This window comes from Misgurnus anguillicaudatus, chromosome 18, assembly GCF_027580225.2.
Source record: "Misgurnus anguillicaudatus chromosome 18, ASM2758022v2, whole genome shotgun sequence".
NCBI classification, from domain to species: Eukaryota; Metazoa; Chordata; class Actinopteri; order Cypriniformes; family Cobitidae; genus Misgurnus; species Misgurnus anguillicaudatus.
The window spans coordinates 19766086-19787083 of record NC_073354.2 but is presented as its reverse complement, the minus strand read 5'-3'; the positions used below and the strand labels follow the sequence as shown (position 1 = coordinate 19787083).

Sequence of the window (20998 nt, the reverse complement as noted above, 5' to 3'; positions counted from 1 at the left end):
AATAAACAATAAAGGAAGGTCAAATCTGAGAAATAAACTTTCAAAGAACTTTTAAAAAATGTTGATTTGTCAGATTAAACATAATAAATGCACCGCTGGGGGGCAGTAACAATGCACTGCATTTATCGGTAAGTCTGCGAAGAAGACGAACGCGGAAGCAACCGAATTTTGTGATTTTGTGACTGTAATCCTTTCTTCATCTTTTTTCTTATCTGAAATGTGTGCTGGTTGTGTGCATAAAGAATATCCAGACAGGGTGAGTTATGCTGCCGGCAATCTTTCTACTACTGTTTGTTATATGCTCCTTCAATGGCCTTTTTTGCAAGTGCTGCGCATGTTATTGACATTTTAGTCTTTAACCATCATTTAACAACACATTTTATACCAATGCATGTAGATCTGAGTTTTATTGAAATCGTGTCCTAATTTGCCTGATATTACAAAGTTACATGCTCATGTTTAGTTCACATGTGTATCCTAATTTAATGCCACTAAGAATGCGTGCATATATCAACATAAACTATGTTAGTGTACATTTGTGGATGTAATGCATTCATGAAATGTGAAGTTATTTTCATGTGTCATATGCCCAGGGTAATACCTGTTTGGAAAATGGTTCATATCTCATGAACTTTCTTGGCTGTGCCAACTGTCACCAGAGAGACTTTGTGTTGATCAGTGATAAGACTGTGGTGAATGAGGATGAGGAGGAGATTGTTACCTACCTGCATATGTGCAAGAACTGTGACCATGTCATAGCCAGACATGAATACACCTTCACTGTGGTGGATGACTATCAGGTGAGAATAATACAAGCAACTTTACTGTGTACTACTTACTATACAGTATAGGAACCATTAGAAATTTATTTATAAATTAAACACCTACTTTTCTATATCCACTTATTGCCCAGTGAAAAAGCCACGCCCTTTATTTTTTCATATTCAAAAAACACTTTAATGGGCCTTTGCTACAAAAAATATAATTGTATATGTTTTTCAGGAATACACAATGTTGTGTATGTTGTGCGGAAAAGCAGAGGACTCCATCAGCGTGCTGCCGGATGATCCCAGGCAAACAGCACCTCTGTTTTAAAGTATTTGCACTGAAAGCCAAGAAAGGGAATTGCATTCATACAGATGCATGTTTTAAGGGAGCCGTAATACATGCATTTTCATACGCTTAGCACTGGAGAACAGCATACATGTTGTTATGTATAACTCCAGGAGAATATATTGCAGAATGCATTGTGCTCTTTATTTCTACTTGTTCCTAGTGGCATCTAGGTACACAGTGCTCATAAAGGAACTTGAGCTTGAAGGGTCATTCCTTAATATTAAACTTATTAGGAACCATTGTTCCTCAAGCTTCTGTTTATCCCATGATCATCCATTGTTTTCCATGATTCGCTCTCTTTAACCTGATTGGTAGAAACTGTATAGCAGATTAGGTTAACATGGATCATCAGTTTCTTAGAAAGCAGATTTACATCCTTATCTCACTGTGGTAAGGCAAATTGGATAAACACAAAACATTTGAATTAGGCAGATACAATACACCTAAAATGATGCAACCAAGAGTAACGTATTTACAAATTTTTAAGGAAATACATGAAATGTACTTTGTAAATTGTCATGCGGTATTTCTAGTGTTAATGCAACAATAAAATAATTTTGTATGCTTTGTCTAAATAAACTAAATGTATTTATTTATTCTCTGTTTATACAAATTAGATGAGAATGCAGAGTGGAAATTATAAATTATAGAAATATGCATTCGTTGCACTTTTATGGAAAGAGTGTGTTATTGATGAGAAGGTTTGAAATAGAAAATAATAATGCAAAGCAAGTTCAAATCATTACTGATAAATATGGCAAAAGCCAAATAATTGATTTTAGGGATAAAATGAATGGCAGGTAAAATTTTACATTTTTGCTTGTACCAGATGAGCAAAAATCAATAATCAATTAGTCAGCTTTTTAAGTGGATTGAAAAAATTAATCAAAGTTGTCCTAAGACAAGAACGGGTATTGTTCAAAGTTTCAAGACAAATTTATTAAAGGTGACATAAAATGATTGAACGGAGTATTTATCCTCGTTCTGTGATGTGACATGTAGACAAAAATTTTTTTGTTTGGGTCTGTAATGCCTTAGAAGCTTCCTAAAATCCTAAAATCAGATAGCTCTATTAGGGTGGGGGATTTTAAACAAGTGGTTTTGCACCCATTTGGCTCCCCCTACTGGCAATCTCATTACTGATTGGCTGACTTTGCTGCCACTCAAAAAATGTAGCCAATTATTTTAAAGTGGAGGGGCAGTTAGATGCCTGTGATGTCATAAGCATCAGTTTTTCAGATTGGGCTGTTTTCTGGCTGACATTTCTAAAAGAGGAATTTCTATGAGACTGAGATGTTTAGCATGTTTAGCACTGTCTTTTTGTATGTTTGTGAATGTGGGTAGACTACCATTATTCAACAAAGACTAGGTAAAAATGGTTTTTCATTCTCTGTCCCCTTTAAAGGTTTTTATCCACTAGCGAATATGATATGCCATGCCATTTATAGGAAAGCATTTGCAATATGCATCAGTATTTTAGAATTGTGTATGTGAAGGTATTTGCATGCAGTTTGTAATATTTAGAAGGCTCTCTTGACAGAAATGCGAAATAATATACAAAACGATATGTTCAGGGGAGTATAAAGACCTTTTTTTAATGAACCGTTGTTTTTATTACCTGAGAATGAGACGTTTTTATCTACATACACCGGGGGTCCCCTTAAGTCGCCATTTTTTGCCGCCATGTTTCTACAGAAGCCCTTAACAGACATTTTACCAATTTTTAGTTAAGGGTGGACAATAAAATGACCAAAACTAAATGATGACACACCGCAATGTCAACCTCAAGGGTGTCGGGTACTGAAAAGTACTCTTTTATTCCATTAATATGAATACATATACATTCCAACATGGTGACTTTCTTTTGCATGATTGAAATATGTTTGTTAGCAAAATACAGTACATGAAGCATGAGGTGGACTTTCCTCTTAATATATTTATATCTATATACAGTTCAGATTATGTACAATTCTTAAGATGTACACCATTGTTACGGGTCTATATTGATGCGTTATGTAGTTAATGTATTTCCAGACAAAATAGACAAACCAGAACAAAACAACTATTCTAGCTGCACGGCACACAATGAATTCTAAATTGTGTTAATACCTTTCCTGTATTCTTCAGGCCACTTTTAATAAAACCCCAAAACTGTAATCCATCAAGGCATGGACACCCAATATATCAAACAGCTCACATCTTTCTGATGTATTCAAGTAAAATGTTAATAGGGCTATTACAAAGTCCCTTGCTCTGTTTAAGGGTTGTTTTAAGGGTTATTGTTATGCTTTTTTTACAGTGACTGAGTTAGTATGATATAACAGGCGTGGAAGAGATTATACTTGGCAATTGCAAGGTTGCTGACCCTTAACGTGATGGCAGATTCACTCAGTAGCAAGTAATAAAGCTACATCATCAGGTACAGTTAACACATCCAATAAATAAATAAATACATTCTATAGATGATACAGTACATACATTCCCTGAAATACATATATACACATGCTTGCTTGTACCACATGTATCTATACATAAGTGATATTACATTGTATAGATAGATAGCGATCAAAATGAGTAGTTAAGATGAGTAGTGTAATTTATGATTAAAGGACAAAATGATTAAATATAATAAAAAAAGTGTAAGGCTAGAGTTGTATATAGTGCTCCCACAAATGCTGAATCTGTCTGACGGTATACAATAAGTTACTATCAGCCCCATTGTTTTCAATATTCAACAATTTACACTGTTAGTGGCCTTAAATTGTAAACATGTCAAATGTAAATCCAGAATGTGAAAAAAGACAGAAATTAGATAAATTAAAACGGAAAATCAGTACTTGGCACAAACTATACAGAGTGTAAAAAAATCCTTAAAAAAATGCAATGGATAACTTTTGGGGGTAAAAGTCACAGCATCACTGGAAAGTTCAGCACGTTGATAATATTTCATAAAATGACAAAAACATAATGCGTTCAAGTAATCACAATCACGTTTTTATCCCTTCACTTATCAAACACCGCTTGTAAAAAAGCTACAGGCATGATAGCTACTTTAAACATTTCTAAAACCACCTCTTAAATGACTGACGATTCTTGTCATCACTTCTGTCTTTTATTTGCTCATTTTGGTTGTGGCTTTACTCTCAGGATTTCCCGCTCTGACTCGGCTACAGAGCCCTGACCCATGATTCAGTCGCAAGTCACTGATTCGAGGAGGTGGGGAGGCTGAACAGCTACTTGGTGATTGGCTATGACCGCCTTCGAAACGAGAAGGGGAGGAGCTTAGCGAGCGCTGCAGAGAGGAGGAGGTGGTGCGTTGGTAACGAGAGGAGGAGTTGACGCCCAGCCCGCCTCGCTCCTGCATGAGCTGAGTAAGGTTGTCCAGAAGATCTGCGTCACCGGTGCTGCTGGCACGTATGCGGTAGCGTCTGCGTCTGGTACGAAAAATAACCATAATAACTCAAGTATTTAACAGATGAATGTGCAAATGATGTAAAAACAATGCCAACAACACATTCACTTTTCTCACCTGTTCTCGCCGCCTGCACGTAGAGGTGGTTTTCCTGGTGGCGGTCGAGGAACGAATCGAGCAGACAGTTGCTCCGGCACAAGCGTGGGGCTTATGGGCCTCGGTATCTTACTTTTGCCTGACAACGGGCCAGAAGACAACGACAAAGAGAGCGGCTCCTCCACCTGCCAGTCTGACCCACGGGAGCCAGCAGGGAAGGTGAACTTGTCACGGAGCAGAGCCGAGGGGAAGTGCTCACAGGACAGCGACAGGGATGGGGAAAGCGGAGCCGGAAAACCCCTGCGGGTAGGAGAGTCCGGATCGCGGACCGGGATGCGACTGGCTCGCGGGGAGAGATCACGAGGGGAGGGCGGAGCTGCCTCAACACTGTGTCCATTAGTTTCACCTTGGTTAGGAGTTAAAGAAGGTCCTCCATCAGGATACCCAGAGTCACTCTCCACATCCTTCTCAGAGGCCTTAACAGATACAAAGTTTTCATCTGCAGGATTATGGCATTTAGGGGAGGTGTTAGCCGGCACGTGGTTGTGCTCTTTTTCTGGAGGGCCCGACAGGTTGTCAGGCTGAGATTCACCGACCGTCTTCTGTTGAGACTGGACGGACTGTAGCACTGCATTGGATGACTGTAAAGGGAATAGTATTAAAATGGAGATATCATGAAAATCTGACTTTTTCCCTGTTTAAGTGCTATAATTGGGTCCCCAGTGCTTCTATCAATCTAGAAAATGTCAAAAAGATCAACCCAGTAACTTAGTTTTGGTAAACCATTATCTGCAAGTATGTGAAAAAATAGGTCATTGAAATTTGGCTCCCCCTGTGATGTCAGAAGGGGATAATACTGCTATTTAGTGCAGAGATCAGCTTATGGTAACAAGCAGACTACGAAATACTGTGATGCTCCAAAACCTATGTTAGAAGGTTAAAGTGAAATACCTGCTCAAAATGAGTCCTGCCGTGGTGGACCATTGACGCAGGCTGGATTGTGGGCAGTCTCCTCAGTCCAGACAGTCCAGATAGGCCTGTAATGCCTGGCAAACACGGCAATCGGGTGAATGGAGGTCCAGTGTGGCAGGCACCTGCCTGGAACTCCCCTAAGTTGCTCAGGCAGTTGGCGCGCTGTGGCAAAGGGTCAGACCAGGTGCGAGGCAGGGGGAGAGGGCTGGAGGAGCGTGGCGAGATCCCTGAGCGTTCCTCCTCATCAGGTTTAGATCCAGCTGAACCGCCACCACCCTCGAGCTCCACTAGGACCCACTCCTGTGAGTCACCCACTTGGGGGACCGGGCTGAGGTTGACAGCCACAAAACCGCTGCTGGCTGCCCCCTCCTCATCCTCCAATGAGCCCTGCTCAACCCGACACGCAGACCGGTCCTGGGGCAGGCATTGCCGCTGCTTCCCTAAACTATACAATGAGAAAGCAACATTAAAATTGGGGAAGTCTCAAAACAGACTTATTAGTTGGCATTAATTATGAAGAAGACAGTGGCAAATGGGTGATTCTCACGAAATCCAGATTTAGAAGGTGTCCAGCATCAGAATTTTTAAAAAGCCCTTGAAGATAATTTTTTATGCACATATAAGATTAGGGTCTGAACTTACTATTACCATTATTTTTAGAAGATTAAAAAATTATTTCCTATAGAATTATTAAATTTTTTTTGATTATCATTATCAAAAATAATCATTACCGCATGATATTACATTAAATATATGCATTTACAAACTCATGTTTCGGTACTGAGAACTAAAAAGTTGTCTATGTACTATGACAAACAAAATATCAACATTTATCTGGAGAAAAAATAAGAACTGCTTACCTGGTAGCCATCTTGAGTGTCAAAGTCAATTATGTCCCATCCAACAATTTAAAAAAAAATGTTAGTTCCTTGAGGGCTTAAACAATGATTGAAAATTGTTGCGGAGGATGAGAAAATTGGTCTTGGACACATTTATATTCCTTATTATTGTCTACTACACATATTTCTTTACTGAAATGTTTATAGTATAACATGCACTGAAGCTTTTTATTTTTTAATTATAAATATTACTATGTCAAAGAACAAAAATCCAGTCATGGACATGTTGCGGTAATGAAAATTTTCCCCTTAAATGTGGATAAAACAACAAAATTGGTTTGTATGATGTCATTTTAAATCATGTGCAAAATAGTACATGAAGAGATGTTTGTAACTGTATGCTTCTTATTTTGATACTCTTACTTTGCATTTACTTTTGTTATCAAAATGTTTCATGACACCTCATAAGTCTAATTTCGCGAGAATCACCCAAATACTTACTAGGCCTCTAAGAAGCGTTCAATAGTGGGTTTAGGCTCAGGGGTCAGTCTTTTGTCCAGCCCCATGCTCTGGCTGTGGCGTATCCTTCTAAGCAGAGGAGCCACACGGTCGATGAGCAAAGTCTCCGAGCGTACCCGTCTGGGAGACCCCTGGATGGAGCCACTATTGGGGCTTTGGTTTCCCTCCTTGCTTCGCTCCTCCTCACTAGCCACCTGAAAAAGACACACAATGAAATGCATGTTTACAATCATTCTCTTACACAAATTTGACGCTCTGAGAATAAAAGGGACATTTTTTTATATTGACCAAATTAAATGTGTTAATGTATCTTTCGCGCTCTATGGCAGGCAGGGTGGACAGATAATTACTCAACATGTTTAATCTGAGTGATTTCATAAGTTATTTACGCCTGCCGGCTGTGTACGAACGTTGCTTTGTTGCGCTGTTTTGAATGGAGGTCAATGGAGGGTCTAGTCTGTTTTCCCCCAAAAGTGGGCGTGAACCTGTTCAGAGACATTCTATGACGTTGCGCCGGTTGTGCGTATGGCTTGAGAGTGAGTAAATCATGGGGTCATTTTTAGCTGAACAATCCCTTTAGCTCTATGGGGGTTTTTTTAGTTCAGTGTCTGTATGTAGCACCATGGTCTTGGAGAAACGTCATCTGTACTGCACTGCTACATATGGTTGAAATGACAATAAAGCTTCTCTTATGACTTATAATCACTTCATGCAAATGATCCTTTTCCTTCTTGCACAAAGTACCTTTCTTATCTGCGGTTGAACATGGTTGAGGTTTCGGTCACGGCTGTGCTCCACATCCTCCCAGACATCCGCTACCTGCGCAGGCTGCGTTGGAATGGGGGCGCAATTATCAGCCTCGCTGAGGCGCTCACCTTGGAGGACGTCCTCTGTGTTCTCGCGCTGCAGATCGCCTGGGATCACAGAGGCATTGGCCATACTGGGGGAAACATAAATTGATCGTTCAATTTCAGAAACATTGAACAGTTTATACAGAGAATCTGTAAAAATAGAGATTTAAAAAAATATATTTTTGATGTCGGAAATTTACCCCAAGTATGCAGGTGTGAGGCGGGTCAGCTGCTGGGCTGTGGTCCCGAGGGTTCCAATATTTAGTGTGTCCTCTGAATCTGTTCTTTCCCAGTCATATGGGTCATTTTCCACCACATTATAGCTCTTCATACTGTTGTCAAAGACTGACATCAGGAGCTGCAACAAAAACAAGTTTGTGTTGTGAATTATACACTTAAAGATTCAGATTAGGCTTTAGATTACATCAGGTTTACTAATGATATAGCCTTAACAGCCAAAAAAAAAGGAATTAAAGGCACAATTCTTGCCAATAGAGGTCGCTAAACACCAACAACAAAGAGCAATGCAACATTAGTGGTTTTGAATCACACTCGTGATACTCTGATGTCACACACCAATCGTTCTGCGCAGTGCCATATAAATTCAAACACACCGATAGTAACTATGACAACAAGAGCGAAAACCAAAGATTGTGGCCTTTAAAATCATCACATTCATTATCTTGCTTTATTACACTGCTGTTTGCAATGCTTGATTCTGATTGGCCAGTCGCGACATTTGCAGATTTGGTATTCCCAGATAACAACCGCTCAAAACTAATAACACACAGTAACCCAGATGCAGCAAATCATATCCTTTACTTATTTTATATTGCAACTAAAATCTTTAAGAACATGTGTGAATTTTCAATACATATTGCATTAAAGGGACACTCAATTTTTTTGAAAATAGGCTAATTTTCTAGCTCCCCTGGAGTTAAACATTTGATTTTTACCGTTTTGGAGTCCATTCATCCGATCTCCGGGTCTGGCGGTACCACTTGTAGCATAGCTTAGCATAATCCATTGAATCTGATTAGACCATTAGCATCACGCTCAAAAATGACCAAAGAGTTTCAATATTTTTCCTATTTAAAACTTGACTCTTCTGTAGTTACATCATGTACTAAGATCGACAGAAAATTAAAAGTTGAGATTTTCTAGGCAGATATGGCTAGGAACTATAATCTCATTCTGGAGTAACAATTAAGGACTTTGCTGATGTAACATGGCTTCAGCAGGCACAATGATATTACGCAGTGCCCGAAAATTGTCCCCTGCTAGTTACCAAGGGGACTATTTTCGGGCGCTGCGTAATATCATTGCAGCCATGGTAAAAATAACGAAACTCTTTGGTTATTTTTGGGCGTGATGCTGGTGGTCTGGTCAGATTCAGTGGATTGTGCTTGGCTGTGCTGAACGTGGTGCCGCCGGACCCGGAGATCGGCTGAATGGATTCCAAAACTGAAAAATCAGATGTTTCACTCTAGAGGAGCTGGAAAATGGGCATATTTTCAAAAACAAGCGAAGTGTCCTTTTAATGCTCACATTCGCAAAAAATCTTAAAGGCACAATTTAATACCTGGTAATCTGGTTTAGTGTAGTAGTCCAGATTGGAGATATGATCAAGAAAAACACTAAACTCATCTGGAAGGTGCTTGAGCATGAGTCGATGATTGTACGTCTCCTTCATATTTCCCACCTGTTCCTGTAATTACAGCAAAGATCAGAATGAGATTAGTTAACTGAAACAAACACCAGTCTCTTATCCATCAAATATTATGACTGGAGTAGAACGTACTTTGTCCTTGACTTTCCTCCAGGGTAACTGTCCCACCATAAACTCCACAAGCATGTAAAATAAAGACCACAGGTCATCATGTCGACCCATTTCCTTAATAAATGAGAGACGAAACAGAGCAGAATGTCAATTTAGTAAAACGCTTTATAAATTAAGTTGCTTAGCTGGCTTGAAAGTTTTTATAAATCTGTGAAAAGGGAGATTTAAGTTACCTTATTCTTGTGGGCATTAATTGAAGCATATCGGACGGTCCCTCTGAATCCTGCCACTGGACGTGGCTAAAAATCAGATTAACCAAAATAAAAATATTACAAAAGCAACATTAATTTAATAGTGATGTCTCATAAATACAGCTTTAAAAAAAAACTCACTGGACGGACTTCTTGACATGAGTTTGTAAACTGGCGTGCCAAACCGAAATCGAGCATGTAACACGTTCGGCAAGTAGTGTCTAGGCGCCCCATTGCGAAATTGGACGGTTTGAAAAAGAAAAGGTTTGATTTGTGGATGACTCTTTTATTAGGTTAAATAAATAATTGAATAGATGCTCCGTAATGCTCTCGCATGATAACACATAAATTATCATGCAAGTTAAAAGCACTTTTAGGCCAAAGCCTATGTGTGATAGCACACTGAGGCTCTCATCAACAGTCTTACCGGTTTGATGTCTCTGTGTAGGAAACCCACAGAATGGATGCTCTCAATGGCTTCTAAAATTTGTCGGCCGAGCCTAAGTGTGGTGGAGACGGTAAACGTGCCGTGAGTCATGGTGCGTCGAAGGTCTGCCAAGTTCCTTCCCTGTGGATCAATGTCAACAAACACATCACATCAGGTTGTTTTGTTTTTATAACTTGTGTGTGGTCATTCCCATGTATTTATAAAAAATAACATAATCTGACGCCCTACCTGAAGCTCCATGACCACGTAATTGAAGCGGTCATTGCGTCCACACCCGACAAAACGACAAACGTGGTCTTTACCTATATCATCAAAACACTTGTGAATGTTATATCAGTACAATGTTGTGTTTTTCATTTATTAAAAAAACTTACCGGACAAAATCATTATTGCAGGACTATGTTTACATACTGTAAAATAAAGTTGGTTCAACTTAAAAATATTTGTTGACAACTATTTTTACACAATTTGTTTGAGTTAACTAATACTTTTAAGTTGAATTTTAAAGCTTACCTAACGCACGCTGTTTCTGCATTTCTGATGTTAATCTGGAGTACCTATAGAGTAGTATGACATCCTTTATATCTCCAAAAAGTCTTTAGTTTAATCCGATTTATAAAAGAAATATTAGCTTTACCGAATCTTTCCGATAACGTACGAAAAAATGAAGAAGGAGGAGTTAATACTGCGGGAGGAGCGAGTACGAGTCATGCAACACTATACAACACTGTTTTAACTTATGATTCACTACATGTTCGTGTCATTTATATAATATGCACGCGCCTATTTCCAACGACAGAAGTCTTACTTAGCGCATGCAACTCATGACCCGGTTGGGAAAATCCAGCGCATCAAACACAAACGCAAAACTCCGCTGCTACCCCTAATGAACTGCTAATAAACTATATCCATTGTTTCCATAAGGCTGGCTTTCTTCTCCTTACATCCAAAAACACACTTCTTCTTTCGTGCCATTGTTGAGTTTTGCAATTAAACAAAGCTGTGTCGCGTGATAAGATCAAGATGTTTGCAAGTTCTAGCGTCTCCCGCTGATTGACAGGTGGGCGGGGTTTTCCGGGGGAAGTGCCCATATAAAGAAGTGATATGTATAGAAAACCCCCTGAAACGTCAGCTGGACCTGTAATCGAAAAAAGCTTTCCGAAACTTGTATGAACCCTGGCGAAGTGCATTCGGCACAGAAATACTCTGTAACACGCCCAACTGCCTTTTTGACACTTTGCCTACGTTTAGCATGAGGAAACAACTCTATAACTGTGTTAATAAGTCAGAATGCTTGAAATACCATTGAACCCCCCTTTAAAGTATTAGTAAGCTCAAAAAAGAATATTTTTAAGTTGAATAAACACAAAATTTTAAGGCAACCAGGTAAATTACCTTATTAAGTTGAACCAACAAACCTTTTGTACAGTGCAAGTTTCACTTTCCACTAGGGATGGGCGATAAATCACCTGTGATTCTCATGCGTATCTCATCAGTAAAGCCGATTTTTCGTGATAAGTAGTAAATCGGCTGGGCAAAATCGCGTTGATTCGTGAACAAATCGCCTCTGATAATGTATGCGATTTTGCAAAACTTCCCGGTGAATTCACCTCGGTGTAGTAATTGCCGCTCCATCTGAAAGCAGGTGATGCCGATTTACTACTAATTGTGCCTTTATAGGGCATATACACCAAACGAGAGTTCAACGATTTGCGCTAGTAGATTACATACAAAGTCATTGCAAAGACGCGATCAGATTCATTATCGCGTGGGGAGATGCGAAAGACGCGATATGGGCAAACGCGTCTTCACCCAAGTTGACAATATTCAACTCGAGCAAAAAAATTTGCATGACACGAAGTTAAATCCTGTGAGTAACGCGATGCCCAGCGTTTGGTGTGTACGTAGCATCACTGATGAGATATGCATGAGAATCGCAGACTATTTATCGCCCACCCATATTCTCCACAGTCAAAATAAGATAAAAGGTCATAAATTTAAGATGTTGGTGTTACCCTGAAGTCTTTTAAGAACTGCAACTTCCATCTTCAGGACTTGCTTGGGTTGCTGTGCAGACTCAACTTTCAAAGCCACACTGATGTGGTTCACCTGGTCCAAGACTTCATAAATCTCCCCAAAGCCACCCCCACCAATCTTCTTCAACTAAACAACAAAATCAAACTTTGAGTGAATGAAAAAGTCCTGTACACTTTGTTTTATAACCTGTCTGGGCACTGTCTGTAGTTAACTGCCAGCATGCTGTATCATTTTATTTTCTAATGTCAGCATTTCTCTACACCTGCAGTGTATCAGTTGACTGCGCTCCAATGTTTTTGAAACAGTGAATACATTAAAATCCAGACCTTGACCTTTAATCCTTACTATGCTTTTTCTAAGTGTCTTGTTACTGGCTTTGTAATCATCTGAAGAAGAATATCATTCAAAGGGAACTCACCACTCTCCATCGCTCTCGGACCACGCTTCCCACAGCCAAAATATCAGTCTGCTCCCCTGTTCCACTCATCCTGATGCCCCAGAGTGGAACGAGCACACTCAGAGATGCTCTACACCTTACATCAGTGAGCCTGACACATCACTGAAAAACAGAAATAATCAGTGTTTACTGGTAGACCATTGTGGTAGCAGCACAAAGGTTACAGGTTCGATTCCTAGGACACACAAATATTGATAAAATGTTTACCTTTAAATGCACTTTGGTCTGGAATTTTGAAAGCATAATAGATCTGTAAAGTTTATTTTAGGTTCATTTAAGTTAATGGGTTAACTTTCTTAAGGGTACAAGGTTAAAACAGCTTCTCTAAATACTAGGTTTGCATACACTTACTGTATAATAGCTGCCGGTAGAACTAACCAAACACTTGCTTTAATGTTTCAGATGTGGCAAAGTATAATAATAAACCAACATTCAATTTGCTGCATTAATGTACTGATGTGGGACCTATGTAAACAACGCAGCCTGCATGAATCGGACCTGTACTGTTGATGTCCTTTTGAGCCGAATAAGCAAAAAAGGATCCTCCCCTGATTCTTTTTCACTCAGTGCTAGGGTGCAAGGCAAAATTGATGGAGCTAAATACAGTCAAATCCTAGTGGTACAGGCTTAATGTAGGCCTAATAAAAAATACAATTCGTCTTTTATCTGCAAAACTCTTAATTATAATAAGAGAACCTGTTGTTTAATGTAAACTTTTAAAGGCAATATAATAATTTCTAAACAGGTTTTTAACATAATGTAAATTATTAAACATGTACTTTAGTCATTAAATATATTTTAACACATAAAACACTGTTTTACTACAAATGCAGAATTACTTTAAGATGTAAACAATCAACTATTCAATTTTCTCTAATAAAAATCTTTACAACATAAATGAATGATTTATTACCCTTGCATTGCAGTGCCTCAGCAATACTGCTGCAAAAATGAGATCCTGTTATAAGATTATAATCTTTTGTAGTCTAACAATATAAGGCGTTTTGACCATGATAATCCATAACACATCCATGCAGAACTGTTCATGTTTTCATAAAGATCTTAGTGCGGCCTATTACAATTGTTTTTATTAGCTAACAGTTTGCTGTATCACAGAAATCTGTTTCGCTAACATCCGCAAGCTATGATGCATAACCGAGAGCCGTCTCCTACATTTTGGTCTAGAGTTCCTCTGTCCTATCCGAGTATCCGCATCCAGTGAAACAGAGGGAGACGTAGGACACAGGCTAACAAGCTAAAGCATCAACCGGACTAAAATCACGGAACAAAACAGCGCAATGATGCGATAACGTGCTCGATAGATAGCCAAAGTGAACATAATAGATGTACAATTCAATAAACGGTTGTTAGGTTACTATTACAAAATCACCTTAGCAACACAGTGTTGTGACAGCTGTAATCCCGCTAATAATGCGGACTAGCACGCCGCTCGTTCAGATGCCCGGTGTGTGCATTAACGTTACCTCTCTCTGCGGCGGCGGTACGAGCCATTTCCGAACACTTTAAAACGCTGCTTTCGGTTTCACAGACCATGGTGATATAAAAAGATGGACATAATAATCCCATATCGTTTAGGGGCACGAAATATCAATTCAAGTGCACATTGTTTATCCATGTACTCTCAGCAGCAGCGGCGGCGTCTAGATGAATGCGCGCGACTGTACCGATGAATGACGTCACGCTCGGCCGAACGCTTTCATTACAAACATCGGTGGAGTAAAACATCTATTAGCGAGGTTTAAATTAAATATTGACTATTCATGTGAATTCTGTAATAATGGAAAAGAAACAATTTTTAATTTATTTTATCATTGCATTTATACCAAGATATTTTGGGTTAATATTGATTTTTATTACAAAAAAATTAATACAGCTGTTTAATTGGGTGGGTCGGATATAATGATTTACTTTAATGATTGTGGAATAGAAAAGGACAAAACATATTCAATTACTGATCTTAATGGGGAAGTTTCATGTACATAAAATGAAGTGATCTGGTGGTAAACCCAATTTAACGAATTTAAGCAATATTGTAATGTAGTAAACAAATGTAAAAATTAAAAAGCTTTAAGGGCTTCTAATATTATCTGCAAATTTGATATAGACAAGTAATCTGCACCACATATGGGGGGTTGTTTTTTTGTTTGTTTGTTTTCTCTGGCTATCTATATACAATACATTGTTGTAACTCTCTTGTTGTTATATATGCAATAAAATAAATAAATTAAAACAGTAATAAATTAACACAAATAGCAATCGCCTAAGGAGAGACAAAAGACTTCCAGGCCTGAAATATTATTTTATCCCTTGTTGCTCATTATTGTGTCAAATTTTGGGATGTCATACATTTATTTATATAAATTTTGTTGTAGGCGGCCTAAGTCATCTTTGTTTTTCTAGGTCTGTAAACATATTTTAAATGTTCATATGGACATCACAAAAAATAGGCCGTGTCTTTGTTACACATTTTTTATAATAAGATGTGTGAGTGTGACATTACATATAATAGTGCCAACATTCACTAATAATGTGAACAGTCGTTTCTCTACATCCATAAAATGTAACAAAAAAACTGAATCCACATTGTACAAATATTTTTAAAGAGAAAGTAAGAGAAATATATAGAAAAAAACACATGTGTCAAACAAAGATTGAAACTGTTTTGTGATTCCTCATAACCATGTAAAATAATTATAAACATGGTATTTTTAAACTGGCGCTTGTTATTGTTCATATTCACCATTCCAACAAACAGAAACCAAAATGTACATTTGCTATTCTTTAAATATTAACAAAGGATTTTCTTGCCACAATACCCGTATTACGTAGCATTATTTTAGTCCTGTTGTGTAATGGGTTGTTGGTGTGGGATAAAAGTTATTAAATAAGATTGCTATATTGTTTGTAAAATGCTTTGTATGCCTTCTTGAAAATAAAAATAAAAACATTAAATTGCAATAAGGCTATGTCGTTCCATACTACCAACAGCAGAGTACATAAAAGGTCATTTTTTTGAAAGCAATAAAAAATAGCAAAAATAAAACCAACTAGAAATTAAAATGTAATACAGTATCTTATTTTTTTTATGTATGACTAAACAAGTGTTTATAAAAATTACTTTCATCCCTTTTTAAAAGTTTAAAACATTTTTAAAATCTAAGCATTCATTTTTTTAAAGATATTAACCCCCCAAAAAATGTGTTATTGATAAGTAGTGGTGAGGTAAGGGGCTTTGCCTCCCAGGACTGTTGAGTGTTGATTCAGAAATACTACAATGTGATTCACTCTTGTTGCTTCTGCCTTCCGATTTAGACAGAGAAAGGCTAATTAATATCATTAATTTCAGTTCGGTCCATAAAATGGTTAAAACACTTAAAACAGAGCAAACTTAAAAAAGTGCCACCCATGTAAACACATAAGGCAAGCATTTTGTCCACTGTCCAATATTAGATCTCCTGTGCAGACTTTCCCCCATCAAGCAGTCTCTCTCTTTCGGCCGCATCCACCTCATCTGTACCCTGCGGTCCAGGGCAGCAGGGAAGCTTGGCCATCAAGGGCTTGTGGAGTCCATTGTACAGTGCCGTACCCACAAGTAGAATAATGAATCCCAGGATCTGAAGGCCAAGGAATTTTTCCCAACCAAGCGCCAAGCTTACGATCCATATGACTAGAGTACGCAGACTGTCCAGCACCATGCGTGTGGTGGCACTGATCTCCTTGGTGACGCTGATGCCCGCAAAGTTGAAGAATGCGATGCTCACGGTGTTGCCCAACAGTGCCAGCAAGATGAGAGGCTTATGGCCAATCTGACAGAAAGCATCAATGGCGTCCTCAAGGACCTGCCGTGGGTTACCTCCAAAACTGCCCACATGGATGTAGAACATCGGAATGAGTAGGAGAGAGAGAATGACGAATCCAAAGAATCCTAAAAGAAACAGAGACAGATTTAACTATAACAAACTTTATTTAAAATTTTTTATGTTATGTTATTTTTCTATATTTATTATTTACTTGAAGCACTATAAATGTAACTATGAATACTATTAAATATCATGTATCACATGTTTACGTGAAAAATAATTAAAATTATTAAAAATTTACCCTCAGTCCCAACAGCCTTTAGGGGATGCACATTGTGCTTGTAAACAAACTTCTCCTCCAGGACCATCTGAACTGCAACAATAATCTGTGCCATGATGATCAAAAGATCCCCTGTGAAACAAAGATCAGAAGCCCTTCAGTTCATCTGTCAATTTCAGATAAAGTTGTAATAAGCAATTAATCAAAAGGGAAAACACAATACACTGATGAACAGCTTAAAGGTGCCGAATAATGCATTGTTAAATTGTTCTCTGATACCTACATAGAAGGCATGTGGCTTTATTGACTCCAAAAATTATCCAAAAACCCTAGGATTTCCCTTTGGTATGAAATGGTCTATTATTACCTTATTTGAAAGGGTCATGAATAATAATGTTGAGCTCTGCTCTGATTGGCTGTTTCACAGAGCAGCTCCTTTCAGTAGCTCTGTGTGTGTGCATACAGACCTTATGTTTGAGCCTGTATCAGACGAAGATATGGAATATTAGGAAAAATCAATTGTTGGAAATTGTTAATGGATGTTTCTGATTCATAAGTTTCTGATTGGTTAGTTTGTGTATATTACACTTTTCCATTCTACGGCACCTTTAAGTCTGAGGCTTTGTTTATATTAGTGTGTTTTCATTTTAAAATGCATTAATTTAGCTACAGATATGCCAGTGATCCAGACCACTGCAAAGTTTTTAACCTTTTTTCAAGTGTTTTGTAAACACCCTATTTTAATTTGAAAATGCCAAACCTAGCCAGAGTTGTATGTAAATGAAGGCCCCTATGACACTGTGGCTGCCTACATGCGCAAGACCCAAGCTAATATTAGGCTAAAAGCTATTCCAACTTGTTTTAAACATGGATCCTGATGGAGATAGTGTTATAAGTAGTCTATTAAACCAAAAATGATCTAGTGTAAACAATACTTGAGTTGACAGGATTTTCTGATTTGTAAATGACGAGTCACCTTCATTATCCTTAATCTGATTGTCTTTAGTTATCTTTCCAAACTTTGAATAAAAACATTCAACTGCACATTACCTGTGATGACTTCACTCATCTTGTGACTATCATCTCCATTGCCGCTCAAAACATCAGCCAGTCCAACTATCACCAGACCAAGGATCGTGAACAGGATCCCAATCCACTGGCTGGGCGCCAGTCGTCGTCCTAAGAATGCTACAGACAGAAGTCCAGTGAAGATAATCACAGCTCCACGCAGCATCTGAAAACTGGATGCACTGGTCATGTTGAGAGCTAAACGCATGAAGAAACAGAAAAGACAAGAGTATATTGAAAAACAAGAATACATTTTTATACGTTGTGGTCAATCTATGAATTAAAATAAGGGGAGCTCACATGCAAAAGGTGCTAAACACCACCTACGTCAAAAATACGGTTATGATATTAATCGCTTTCTCTCAGCTCGTATTATACGTTCATCAATACCTTCGCCTAGATCTGCTTAATCCTGATCTCAGGCCATTCATTCAGAAAATACCACGTCAATTTCTTAGCAAAGTCCTTTAAGTGCATGGATGTTAAATTGGATGGACGTTTCACGTTCAAACTTGTTGCCTTTGTGAGTACTTGGACCTGAATATATCACGAATGTGGCAGTGACATGGATCACGGCACCCCCTAATGTCTAGATCAGTTTTACATTCTGACTTTCATCATTTGCAATGTTTTGGTTGCATCTTTAGTGATTTTGCAACTGTTTACTAAGTCTTATCCAAACTTTTTTGGGTTTTGCAGACTTTACTCTGTTTATTTCTACACTTGACTCTTGAAAACATACGCAAAAGACCAAAGATTATTAACAAAACAACATATTGTGTGGGGTTACTCACCGATATACATGATACTAGTTCCAGCCATGTCACAAAGAGCAGGGGGGAGAAAAAGGAGGGGGTGGAAACTTTGGCCTGGTTCCATGGAGGGCTCAGGTCTGCGTCGATCATGACAAAGGAGGAGGTAGAACACCACCAGGCACAGCAGTTCACCCAAAAACATTCCTACAGCCTGGAAGGGTGAAGGGGGGAGAGATAAGAAATAGTAAGGAAAATAGCGATAAAAACAAAGAGGATATGGCAGAGTTCAGAGGAAAATTGACATGAAGTGAGTCAAAAACCAGTTCTCTATATTCCAAGATGCAACAGGACATATTCTCAGTTCTCTGTTTTTTCAAAACGTGCTGACAAAATATATTGAGAAGGAAGTTTGACATGATCAGTGTATAGTTGACTTGGTAAGTACACATAAAAGTAGTTACCTGTACAAAGGGATGTGAAAACTGATGATCTGGAGAACCTTTACATCCAGGTGCAGAGAACATATCAGCCCATCTACATAAAAAAATCAGATATTTGCATTAAATGGGATTTTTTAAACATTATGATCATAAACATATCTGTCTTGCAGCTAGTTACAGTAACATTTAACTAAACGCATGCAAACAAAGGTACAATCATTTATCTTTACAACCAAAGCATGACTGGCATAAGGAGAGGGATTATGACTATGAACAATATAAGTGCACATTTCTCTTGTGACACTATGTCTTGTTCAGATTTAATACAAAAAGATATTTGAGCAGATATGAAATTAAATGCAGTATCACATTTCCTCTGCCTAGAAAGAAAGCTTCAGTTTAAGACACAGTTGTGTCAGATTACACGGAGTGTACTTTGACACATCTGAAGTAGTTAGCCGTTTCATTGACTTGATGGACAACATAACTTAAAGCTTATTGCAAATTGCTTAATGCTACAATTTCGACTGAGTAACAGTCATGTGTGTTTTTGTGGCAGAATTGCTGATGGTTGCATGTCACGACTAGGGTCATCACAGTTGCACGTGAACCATCTTATCTTGTCTAGACTTTTTATCTTTTATATGAAGATGTTTAATTTTATATAAATGCAAGTTTTTTATACATTTCTGAAAAAGCTTTAAATAAATAAATGAATTATAAATTAATTCTTACGGATATTATCAAGCAACAAAATGAAGTGTATTGAAGATAACAAAGCGGTAGAATAGAAAAAACTAAGCGGAAAGCTCATGTAAACAAACCCGATATATAGCGAGCGTGCAACTTACTTCGCAGATAATGTGTTAAGAGAGCCAGTGGTGACCATCAGAGCGGCGAGAAAGAGCTGATATTTTGTCCAAGCCATGATGAGAGAGAGACTGATGTGGTCATGAACACTGTACGATTTGAAACCTCTTGAGTTTTGTCTCTCTGATGACAACAGCTAATCTGAAGAGTCACGTCATTCGCCTGTATGTAAATCACATGACAGCGACCACGTGACACCGTCAGCTGACGCGATTATTTTCTGCAGATTTTCAACGCTGAGGCAAGGCTGAAGTGCTCAGATCGTCTGATTAATATGACATATGAATCATATAAGCAGTCAAAATATATATCCAATAGCTGCCAAAGTACAAAGAACAATCAGTAAACAACAACAACAAGTGATGTGTTAAAATATGTGATTGGATATTGGAAAAATAAGGAAATAAATAGTGATTTTACTAGATTGTTCTTTAGTTAAATTTTGTTCTTAGTCCAAACAAAAAGTTTTTTTTACCATGTAAGCCAAATAATTGTAATTTTAGAATCTGTTTTAGTAATTTTCACCAAAATGCTAACTAGTGTAATATCTGCATTTGTGAAATAACTTCTTTGCACCTTCTTTGTCATTCTTTTGGGGAATTTCTAAGCTTTTGCTTTATTCACCCTTTTTGTGTCGTACTTGACAGCCGAGATTTGTGTTTTGTTTTGTTTTGCTTTGTGTTTTTTCCAATAAAAATAATGTCCCATAATGATAAAAATGCTGTAGTATACTTTAGTATTTAAATAAATATAAATAAAAGTTTTTAGCACAGTGAATTGGTATTACATAATATATAATATGAAAAAATGTAGCATTTATTTAGTATACACGTACTTGTGGTATACTGTAATTAAAGTATATAATAATTGTTATAATATTATACAGCATTTTTAATCTGAAATGGTTGTATCGACACTTCCAACGCATCCCGTAACACATCCCCGTAAAAGTATAACTGATATACTGTATAAAATGCCTCCTGTAT

The 20998-nt window shown here is 37.9% G+C and overlaps 3 protein-coding genes across 6 annotated transcripts; 1 reads left to right on the top strand and 2 right to left on the bottom strand.

The window, feature by feature from the left end:
- Positions 1-99: 99 nt before the first annotated feature.
- On the top strand, positions 100-1708 carry churc1 (churchill domain containing 1). Its single transcript, XM_055185357.2, has 3 exons — positions 100-256; positions 594-800; positions 1003-1708. Exons 1-3 carry the CDS (start codon positions 218-220, stop codon positions 1093-1095), a joined length of 339 nt encoding a protein of 112 aa, XP_055041332.1. The 5' UTR covers positions 100-217; the 3' UTR covers positions 1096-1708.
- Positions 1709-2902: 1194 nt separating this feature from the next.
- On the bottom strand, positions 2903-14487 carry ttbk2b (tau tubulin kinase 2b). Of its 4 annotated transcripts, none has more exons than XM_073856025.1 (15): positions 14169-14487; positions 12740-12880; positions 12300-12447; positions 10513-10586; positions 10272-10404; positions 9978-10090; positions 9819-9884; positions 9607-9699; positions 9388-9513; positions 8006-8163; positions 7699-7894; positions 6937-7148; positions 5576-6041; positions 4646-5265; positions 2903-4550 (listed from the first exon to the last, which is right to left on the bottom strand). In XM_073856025.1, exons 2-15 carry the CDS (start codon positions 12806-12808, stop codon positions 4229-4231), a joined length of 2796 nt encoding a protein of 931 aa, XP_073712126.1. In that variant the 5' UTR covers positions 12809-12880; positions 14169-14487; the 3' UTR covers positions 2903-4228. The 4 variants fall into 4 exon arrangements, with proteins under 4 accessions (XP_073712126.1, XP_073712124.1, XP_073712128.1 ...); XM_073856023.1 differs by having other exon boundaries at positions 14263-14486; XM_073856027.1 differs by lacking the exon at positions 14169-14487 and adding an exon at positions 13952-14138.
- Positions 14488-15254: 767 nt separating this feature from the next.
- Positions 15255-20192, bottom strand: slc35f6 (solute carrier family 35 member F6). The gene is made up of 6 exons (XM_055186032.2): positions 19994-20192; positions 19164-19236; positions 18742-18913; positions 17930-18145; positions 16901-17011; positions 15255-16724 (listed from the first exon to the last, which is right to left on the bottom strand). Exons 1-6 carry the CDS (start codon positions 20068-20070, stop codon positions 16246-16248), a joined length of 1128 nt encoding a protein of 375 aa, XP_055042007.1. The 5' UTR covers positions 20071-20192; the 3' UTR covers positions 15255-16245.
- Between the last annotated feature and the right edge of the window lie 806 nt (positions 20193-20998).